Here is a 10,631-nt window from a genome sequence, read left to right as displayed (position 1 = left end):
AAAAACAAACACCAATACGATTAATGTGCACAAACAGATACCTCAATTTGAATAAAGTTGAACACGTAAGCACAACTACTGACGTGACATATAAATTTTAAAGGTGTCTATGATCGTTAAAGTTAACCAAAGACAAGTTGAGATGCCCTATTTTTTAAGATCTTTACAAGACAAGTTTAAAGGTCAGTTTATATATTATGGCTATTATTAATCCACTAGATAATATAGACGTTACAATCCACTAGAACTTGTAAACCAACCGAACGTCCCCTTATAGTAAAGTTAAGTACGAGAAGAAAGAAATAAACAGAAAACACAAAGAAACAAACACTATTACGATTATGAGCCTGTTTGGATGGGCTTAAAATAAGCAGCTTGTAGGCTGTTTTTTTAAGTTAAGCCAAATGAGCCAACTTATTTTTTTGGCTTACTTTAAGCACAAAATGACTTATAAGCTGGTCAGCCAAATACTCAAAATAGCTTAAGCTTTTTTCAGCAACTTATAACCTAAGCCAAAGGGGTTCTATATTAGTATATAGTTTGTTAACCATAATTCCCAAAAGCGGTGCTTCCCCATTACTTTCTTGTCTCTCTTTTGTCACTATAATTCACTTCCCAAGATTTTCTTTAGGATTTTTAGTTTTTTTTTTTTTTTTTTTTTAAATACCCATTTTCCCTTAAAATTGTTATACATACATTCATGGAGACTAGTAACAAGAGATGTTTAGTTGAAGAGGATGATAAGAATAATTGTACTAATAACATCAACAACACTGTTGATCCTTCTCTTACTAATGAAAAGGTTGCTTTTTTATTGCTTTCTTGAAAAATGTCTATTTATGCAAATTTTTCTGCTCCCATTTCTCAATTTGAGCTATGGTTTTTTCTTTTTTTGTTCTTGATTTCTTGTTATTTTGTGTGTGTTCAATAATTTGGGTGCTGGTTGTTACCTTATCAAAAAAAAAAAGTGTTGTATATGGGTTCTAATTCTGCTAATTTTTCTGCTTTTACTCATTTCTCAATTTGAGCTATGTTTTTTTTTTTCTTGATTTATTGTTATTTTGTGTGTGAATACTAACTTGGGTGCTTTGTGTGTGTTATAATTCTGCTATTTTTTCTGCTTTTACCCATTTCTTAGTTTGAGCTGTGGATTTTTTTTTTAATTATTTTTTGATTTCTTGTTATTTTGTGTTTTTTTACCAACTTGGGTGCTGTATATGGGTTCTATTTCTGCTATTTTTTCTGGTTCCACCAATTTCTTAATTTGAGCTATTTGGGTAGTTGAAGGGTATTCTTGCGTAAAAGTCGCAACGGTGAGGGCATTTTTTACCAAAAAAACTTAGCAGAGGGTAAAATTGACCATTTCAAATAGTTCATGGGTATTTTTGATCCTTTCCCCTATTATAATCCATACATTACAATCCACCAGAACTTGTTAACCAACCAAACGTCCCCTAACACTCTTTTTTGATGGTCGTTACCTATGGTTTCATAATGTATTGTATTGTATCGTATTATATTGTATTGTATTAGTGAATAGAATATTTGGATAACCTTATCGTTTGTTGTGATTTAATAATATTTGATTGACTGAATGGTATTATATAATAACATGTAAGTTTATTACCGTACCCTTAACTACTCTAACTATTAAAATATCAATAATTACTAGAATAACTCCAATTAAAAGACAGAATAATAACTGACCGACTACTGTTGACTCTTGACATTAGAAGGAGGCAAAATTGAGCACACTAGTTTATACTATATTAACAAAACTAGGGTAAAGGATAAAATAGTAACTTTAAAAAATAAGTAAGAAGTGTAATGAGTAAATGAAATAAGTAATCAGGCAAAAATCATCAAATTCGTGGTTACATAAATTGAACTTTTTTATGATTATATAACAACGGAGTTACAACATCATATAATATAATTTTAAAAATAATAGAAATAAATATGATATGAATGAAAACAAAACAATAATGAACCACAAGAAACAACCATGCAAACAGGGGGTTAATAAGTATAGTCAAGGACAAGAAGAAAGAAAAAACAGAAGCACAAAGAAACAACAAAAGAAACAACACTAATAAGTAGTACTATATTGTTTGTTAGCTATAATTTCCCAAAAGCAGTGCTTCCTCATTATTTTCTTGTTTCTCTTTTCTCTCTCAAATATCAAATCTTTCAACTTCTTCTTTTTTTCATTAATTCACTTCCCAAGATTTTTGTTCCTTTTTTTTTCAAAAAAAAAAAATTGTGACATTTATGGAGACTAGTAATAAGAGATGTTTAGCTGAAGATGATGATAAAAATTGTACTAAAAATCTCAACAACAGTGTTGATCCAACTCTTCCTATTGAAAAGGTAGTTTTTTTTTTATTGGTTTCTTGTTATATTCTGTTTGTGTACTAACTTGGTTGCTAATTTTAATGCTTTAACGCATTTCTCAATGTGAGTTTTTTTTTTTTTTTTTTAAATTCTTGATTTATTGTTATTTTGTTTGTGTTTACTAACTTGGGTGTTGTATGTTGGTTCTGTTACTGCTAATTATTTCTGTTTTTACCCAATTCTTAATTTGAGCTATGGCATTATTTTTACTTGTTGATTTCTTGTTATTTTGTGTGTTTACCTAAGTTGCTCAGACTCTCCAAAAATGTTGTCGCACCCGTGTCGGATCCTCCAAGAATACACTATTTTTGGAGGATCCGACACTCACTGATCGATATTTTTGAAGAGTCTGAAAGAACACAGGTGGTTACTAACTTGGATGCTTTGTTTGTAAGAGTTATATTTTCTGCTTTTAACCAATTCTTTATTTGAGCTATGGCCTTTTTTTTTTTTTTTCCCTTCTTCTTGATTTCTTGTTATTTTGTGAGTGTTCACTAAGTTGGTTGTTTTGTATGTGTTATATATCTACTATTTTTTCTGCTTTTACCCATTTCTCAATTTAAGCTATGGCTCTTTTGTTTCTTGATTTCTTGTTATTTTGTGTGTGTTTATCTAGTTGTATTCATCATTTTCTTGCTTGTTTGGGATTTTTGTGTTAGAATTCTTAAAAAAGTAGTAGTTTTTTAGCTTGGGTACTCTCAGTTTCCTCTTTTTCATGGTTGAATTATGATTATCTTGGATTTTTTGCTTTTGCAAATTCTCTTTCTTAATAGTTTTTAGGGGCAAAGGGATTTAGTTATGCTTTGTTTTTTAAGATTTTGGATGTTTTAGGAATGTACAAGGACTTTTTAAAACTGGTTTAATTTGGGAAAACTGTGGATTTGGGTCTTCACCTACTTCTTTGTACTTGTTGGAACTAATTCTTGGTACTAGTGCCACATGCTAAATTTTGTATCAGAAAATTTGTTTCAAGATTATATTGGTTCAGTTATGTTTGTATGGTAAGAGACAAGAAGTTGAGTAGTAACTTTGGTATTTTGGTTCTTAATATCTTGGGCAAGTCACATATTTGGTCGATCGATCAAAAATAATTACATTCGCTAGCCAAATATAGAAGAAATATACACTATTATGTATCAAAGATGTATGTTTTATGTTTATTATACATCAATATAAAAGCATACATTTGCTTGCTATTATTTTGGTGGACGGCTATTTATGTCAATTTTATCTATCTTTTAGGTTGGTGAATCAAGTGAAATAGTAGAGGAACTGCAACTTTCTGAACGACAAATGCAGCAAAATTTACTTCTGGAAGTACCTGAAAGAACAATCGATGGACAAACAGAAGATTTTGTTAGGATAGACATGTCCCCATCATCAATTCAAACTCCTAAAAGAGTGCTTTTTTCACCGTCACCGAGCCCTAGCCATGTTAGAGTAAATGAATCTCCAGGTCCCTCGTTATCGAGGGCTAAGTCGTCCATTAAGTCTCTCCTCCCTAAATTAAGTTTCAAATTCCGGAATCGGACGGCGGATATTGAAAAGGCTGCAATGTTAGCTCTTGGAGCCTCTCCTCCGACGCAGGACAAGTACTCAATTTTCAGGACTCTATCCGTTAAAAGAATTTTCAATCCGAAGATGAAAAGAACTTCATCATTGCCTGTAACTCCAATTGAACACTCTAATCCTGAATCAACACATGGTGGCTACGGAAATGCAGCATTTGATTCATTTGTAAGTACTTATAATTGTTCCCCTGGTTAATGGTGTGATTGAAATCTCTATCTTTTTGCTAACTGTAAAATTTACAGTGAGATTATGTTACATTTTCGGTAATAAATGGTTAAAAAAACTGCAACTTTGGGTATACCGCTCACAAAAAGAAAAGAAAAAGCAAGTTATGTATACCATATGTTTGCATCCTTAAACTTTTGAATATGCAAGCAAGGAAATGTGGACTCTTCTTTTGTTTTTCTCTTCATATTTTGTTGCTTCGTTCAGCCTATCAATCATTTATTAGGATTCTAGTTGGAGGGGCATGCCATTTTCTCCCCCAGCGGAAGATCCCCAAACTGGTGGTTATATGATGGAAAATCACTAACCTGACCATTTTTTATTCTGAAATGATTTTTTTTACAAATTAGAATTGTTGGACCTTCTCCGTAAATAATTCAAATAGATTAGGCGAATTATTAACAGCCTGTTTGCCCAAGCTTTTGGAAAGTCAAAAGTTCTTATTTTAGAAAGTTGAAGTGTTTGCCCAAGCTTTTAGAGAAAAAGTAAGTGCTTTTGAGCAGTAGTAGAAGTTGTTTTTCAGAAGCTAAAAGAAGTAGCTTCAAGCACTTTTGAAACATTGGCAAAATTGTTTTTCAAATTGATTAGCCAAACACAAACTGCTACTCTCCAAAAGTACTTTTCGGAAAATCACTTCTGACAGAAAGCACTTGCAGATTTTTGAAGCTTGGCCAAACATGCTATAAGAACCCCCTTAAATTTTTTGTAGGAATCTCGAAAGAAAAACTTGTCTTTATCTTCTTCATCTTTTCCTATTTAAGTGCTTGATGTTTTTACATGTGTCCTTTTATGTGCTCGTCGAAACAAAGATTTTGAGTTTGGAAAAACTTGCCATTTGTATAACTCATAATTTGTCAGTACTGAGATCTTCAAATTTTAGCCAAAATTGAAAAATTATATCTGCTGGAAGTGGACAGGTCTAGCGAAAAATGAGTGTAGTTAAAAGGCAAGCATAATTATTCTGCTCCAATTACAGTTCTAAATGCATTATCTGGATGTATAATTATATACAAATCCTGGATTTTCTTGCTGGTTTGTTGGCATATCTATGAAGGTTTTGTTAGATTGAAGTCTTTGTGATTTCACTTAGCTTCAAGATTCCCTTTGCTCTCAATTCACTCTGGACTTGTCATTTTCTCCAACTAAAATCGTACAAATTTCACCATTTTCTAGAAAGCAGGAGTGCATCCCATACCTCGCTCACATTCAGTGCCGGAACTGATCAAAGATGGGATGTTAAAACAGATGGATTACATAGGGAGTAGTATCTATCGTGTAGTCCCCTCTACTCCTCGCGTGACAAGACATGATGCATCATCATTAAATGCAAATCCAACTCTTAGCGCAGGTAATTTATGTCTCTAATCATGTTTCCTTCTTTTTTGTACAATAAAGGCTTGCTTCTGCAAACAGTGATTCTCTGTTAGTTAAGTCTTTGATGTTTTATTATGTCTGAATTTACAAACTTAGTAAAGAAGTAACTGCATAAGGAATATAGTGGAGTGCTGTCTAAACTTATATTTAGAGAGCCATACAACCGAGGATTTCATACTACAGATAGTGATTTATAAAACATACTAACTTTGAAAAATAGTTCATTCATACCCTGATTTATAATTATATGTTGGCCATTTATAAAATGCATCATCCTAGCCCTTCATTATTTTACCCTCAAATAATTTTTTTACTCACTAAAATAACTCAATCCGACCCGAATTTTTTTTTTTCGGTAAAAATAATACGGAATATTTTTATATTTTTTTTGGAAAAATTATCCATATTATTTTTCTTTGCTGAAAAAAAAAAATTCGGGTCGGATTGAGTGAGCTGCTTGAGTGATCATGAAGGGCTGATTATAGGAATATGTACGCCATTTCTGATAGACTGCAACTTTCCGTTTATAAAATGTTGGCTGCTTGGTGATCATGTTTATAGGATATTGATTTCTGATAGACTGCATTTATATGTTGACTTAGAGCATTTATATTCCATACAACCATTGTTTAAAATCTGGTAGCTTTTGGATATTGTACTTGATCTATATTTGGACAGAGAATATTCTTTAAAGCTGGAAGACATGACAGTACTCTTATGTAGCATTTACTGCCTGAACATTCTTTTTCACTCACTTGGGATAACTAACCTACACCTCTCTTAGTATTATGGTTCAGATGAAAACACTAATTTTGGTGAAGACATCACTCAAGAAGATGCTGTTTGCAGAATCTGCTTCGTTGAACTTGGTGAAGGTTCGGAAACTCTGAAGATGGAATGTAGCTGTAAAGGTGAACTAGCCTTAGCTCATCAAGAATGTGCTATAAAATGGTTTAGCATAAAAGGCAACAAGATTTGTGATGTCTGTAATGAAGAGGTTCGAAATTTACCTGTCACTCTTTTGCGGATTCAAAGTACTAATCATAGAGGAAGTGGAGCTCAAGTTCAATCTGCCCGATACAGGTCCTTCTTTTACAATTATAAATATAAATAATTTCCCTATTGGACTTTTGTGGATGAATTCTTGAGATGAAAGACCTTAGACACCCTCTCCTACAAAAAAAATAAAATGGAAGAACGTATTTTTTTCCAAAGAGGATTGTAAATATTATTTTCAAAATGGTGTGGTCCACGGTCCACCTAAACCGAAAAAGAGATATATTTTTCAAAGTAGTGTAGTCCTCCTAATCATTTGGACTATAGCTCAATACGCCCCAAAAAGAAGGTCAGATGATCCCTACAAAAAAGTTTTATTTCCTTTTTTTTGGGCGGGGGGGTGACACCGGGGGCTGTGGATTCTACTTAACTTCATTATGTGCCTGCACCTTTTAACGCTTTTGCAACAATCACTGGGAACTACTCCCTCAGTGGCTCAGTCCCAATTTATGTGATGCACTTCCCTTTTTAGCCTGTCCCAAAAAAAAAAAAAAAAAAAAAAAAAAGATACACTTACAAATTCAGAAATAATTCAACTTTAAATGTTTCATTTTACGCTTAAGCTTAATGAGATGGTTTATAGCCACTCAAATATCTCTGACTTGTTTTAGATACAAGTTTCAAAAGCCTTTCTTTCTTTCCTTTTTTTCTTAACTCCATGTCCAATCAAAGTGCATCACATAAATTGGGGCGTAGGAGGTACTATATTCTTCTTAGTTTAATATGATTTAATGTTGAGCGACATTTCTTTGTTGAAATGAATTTTGTTTCTCTCTATTATTTTCTTATGAGGAAATAGCTCACATGGTGCCTATCAAAACGAAGAACCGTTTAATTTAGAATTACATGGTATTTTACTCGACATTTGCAAACTGCTTACAGGGTTTGGCAGGATGTTCCTGTTCTAGTCATTGTCAGCATGCTTGCCTACTTTTGTTTTCTGGAGCAGCTTTTGGTGAGTAAAGACTAATACTGTAATATATTATCCTACTCCAGAGAAGGGTTCTCAATTGTGCTTGTTTTACAGGTTACCAGAATGGGGTCCGGCGCGATCGCTATATCTCTGCCCTTTTCATGCATCTTGGGTCTCCTTGCATCCATGACAGCAACAACTATGGGTACATGAACTAAACACACTCCGGCTTACAAGCTTGAGAAAATGACAAAATTGGTACCTTACCTCTAGTAGTAGGCTTAAAGTAGTCCCTTTATGTTACCATTGTCAAAAAAAAAAAAAAGTGTAGTCCCTTAAGTATTACCTGAGCAGTTTTGGTCCTTTAAATATGTCAAAAATGAGCACTTTTGGTCTTTGTTAAATAAATCAAACTTTGATTGTTAAATTTAACCGGAATTTTATTGTAAAAATAGAAAATATTTAACGAGAACTTATATTTGCAGTTTATGTTATTTCGGTCTATTTCTCAGTCTGGTTCAAATTTTTAAGGTGCAATTCAGTTATTTTTTGTGTCTGGTGTATTTCGATGTTGCGATTTCTGGGATTTTGATGGACTGTTGCTTTTGACTAATGTTTTTTTACACTTCATGTTTAATTTAACAATTAGAGTTTAGGAAATATCTAACTGACTAAAACTGCTTAGGTGATACTTAAGGAATTACTTTGAACCTACTGCCAAAGATAAGGGACAATTTTTGTCATTTTCTCTCACAAGCTTCTGTCAATTTAAGTTTGATAGTGTTGATTTCACTTTCACTTCTATTTGCTGCTATACACCATACAATAATATAACATATAAACTTTCATGCTTTATGTGTTCAGTACAAAGGCGATTTGCCTGGGTTTATGCTGTTATTCAGTTTGCCTTGGTGGTTCTGTTTGCTCATTTGTTCTACTCACTGGTAAGTAATGCTTCAGCTCAAATAAACAAGGTTTTAATTGCATTTTCAGTCCTTCAATTATTGGTAATTATGATTTGGGTCCTTGTGATATTTGACTAGGCATATTTAACCTTCAATTAATTGAGATATGCACTTTTAATCCATTTGCTAGTGAATATTCACAAATTTACCCTAATTATTATTGTTCTACTGCTTAATTAATCGTGTGTTATGATAAGTTTGTGGTGTTACTTCATATTTGATGATAATATAGTTCTAAAATAGTACAAATACGACATATTTCTTACATAAAGGGACTAAAATACGCATTTCAATTAATTAATGGTTAAATGTGTTTAGTCAAATATTATAAGGACCAAAAGAAGAGTTTATCAATAACTGAAGGACTAAATGTGTTTAATCAGAAAGAAAAAAGATTATCCGATTCTCTCGAATTGCCTCGAGCTCCATCTAATACTAAATCTCTGTATCTTATTCTCGGGGTTGTAGCTTCGAGTGCAGGCAGTTCTATCTGTTCTTCTTGCCACCTTTGCGGGTTTTGGAGGTGTAATGTGTGGGACTTCTATTCTTCTTGAGCTTTTCAAATGGAGGACGAGATGGAATTCTCGGTCAAATGAGCAACGTGATTCTGAAGAAGGGGCGCGGCCAAATCAATCATCAGAAGTTAGTCCTACGCCTCAGGTAGAAAGCCAAACGCATGGAGCTGAAGCTGGTACTTCTGGAGTTGCTCATGGAAATTGACATAGTATCAAGATCCAAAGGAGAATAATTTCTGTCTCTTGTAAGCAAATGATTGGAGTGTATAGCTGGTCATTGCAAGTCATAACTGTACAGTTTTGAATTACATCAAAGCTCTCGTTCGAGCTTCAGAATTCTAAACCAGAACTCGAGACTTGAAATGAATCCAAGTGGAGGATCTTTCTCAGGGTTAAGGAATGGTAGGCAAAAGACAAGCCGTTCATTGTTCCATTAGATAGGCAGTGCATGAAAGGAAACTGAAATAATGTATGTACCAGGATGTTACAAGGATCTGTTCTCCACCTCATTTTCTGTTACAATATTTGATCTTGTATCTTTCCTCTTACTTTTCTGTTTAATTGCTTGCCACATCTTTGTTCATATGTTACAGTTCACTAGTATTTTCCCTACTTATTATACATTAAGTACTCTGTAACACAAGGCAAGAAGCTACAATTTTGCCTACTCTTACTTTAAGATGTGTTTGGTAGGAGGGTTCTAATTTTTTCATGTTTTGCTGGTTTAAATGTTTTGGAAACGTTTTTACTAGAAAAATAAGTTCTTAAAAATCGAAAAAATGACTTTTGGTGAAAATAGAGAAAACAAGTTTCATAAGTGGCATTCTATATTGTTTGTCTTCTCACTCCCAACACTCCATCCACCCCACGCCTTCTCGACCCTCACTGCCAAACCCTCAACTCACCTTACCTCCACCTCCACCTTCACAGTGTTTGCCTAAATTATATATAAATGTTATTGGACATTATTTTCTATTAATAGCCTATTTGGCCAGATTCGCTCATCTTGATAAGTGTTTTATCACAAGTGCTTTCCGACAAAATTATTTTTGAAGAATAGCAGTTTGTGTTTAAATAACTTGAAAACCACTTTAGCCAATATTAAAGCAGTAATTTATGAGTGGTTAAAGTTCCAAAAGTGATTCGGAGAAAAAACTAATTTTAAACTAATTTTTTAGCTTCTAGAAATCAGATTTTTACTGTTACTACGCAAAAACACTAATTTTTTCCTTGAACAAGCACTTTTGATTTTCTCGGAGAACATTAACTCTCTCTCTCTCTCTATATATATATATATATATATATATATATATATATATATATATATTACATTTTGCTTCATACCAAACACACCGTAAGTAATATTATCCTTACGTGTGATGCCTTCTCTTTGCATGAATCTGACTTCCAAACATCAAATTGAACTACAGCAAAGCCACATCTGGATCCAAATTTTAAAAGCCTTTAAAATGGGAATGATGTAAAGAAATGATATTACTGTCATGTGAAAAATTTAAATTTCTCTACAACAAAGATTTCTAGTCGACTTTTAAAAGGTCAATATGCAGAAACTTCAGGACAGAAAATACAAATGACCCATCAAAAGGAGGCAACATT

General features: G+C 33.0%; 1 protein-coding gene and 1 long non-coding RNA gene across 2 annotated transcripts; both read left to right on the top strand.

The window, feature by feature from the left end:
* Positions 1 to 2,230: 2,230 nt before the first annotated feature.
* LOC132057282 (uncharacterized) lies at positions 2,231 to 9,626 on the top strand. The gene is made up of 8 exons (XM_059449817.1): positions 2,231 to 2,370; positions 3,637 to 4,131; positions 5,365 to 5,539; positions 6,363 to 6,648; positions 7,504 to 7,576; positions 7,649 to 7,739; positions 8,399 to 8,478; positions 8,968 to 9,626. The coding sequence occupies exons 1-8, from the start codon at positions 2,272 to 2,274 to the stop codon at positions 9,217 to 9,219; spliced, it is 1,551 nt and encodes a 516-aa protein (XP_059305800.1). The 5' UTR covers positions 2,231 to 2,271; the 3' UTR covers positions 9,220 to 9,626.
* Positions 5,546 to 6,343, top strand: LOC132057283 (uncharacterized). Its single transcript, XR_009415122.1, has 3 exons — positions 5,546 to 5,784; positions 6,039 to 6,110; positions 6,170 to 6,343. It is a non-coding gene; the product is annotated as an uncharacterized LOC132057283 (long non-coding RNA).
* Positions 9,627 to 10,631: the final 1,005 nt, after the last annotated feature.

This window comes from Lycium ferocissimum, chromosome 5 (assembly GCF_029784015.1).
Source record: "Lycium ferocissimum isolate CSIRO_LF1 chromosome 5, AGI_CSIRO_Lferr_CH_V1, whole genome shotgun sequence".
Taxonomy (NCBI): Eukaryota; Viridiplantae; Streptophyta; class Magnoliopsida; order Solanales; family Solanaceae; genus Lycium; species Lycium ferocissimum.
Note: the sequence above shows the minus strand (reverse complement) of the source record. Positions and strands in the feature narration are given on the sequence as shown.

Bases quoted from the DNA above. Each gene is read 5' to 3' on its own strand.
- LOC132057282 (XM_059449817.1), top strand. From the start codon at position 2,272: ATGGAGACTAGTAATAAGAGATGTTTAGCTGAAGATGATGATAAAAAT. The intron at 2,371-3,636 runs GTAGTTTTTTTT...TCTATCTTTTAG, and splicing joins CAACTCTTCCTATTGAAAAG to GTTGGTGAATCAAGTGAAAT. The intron at 8,479-8,967 runs GTAAGTAATGCT...TCGGGGTTGTAG, and splicing joins CTCATTTGTTCTACTCACTG to CTTCGAGTGCAGGCAGTTCT.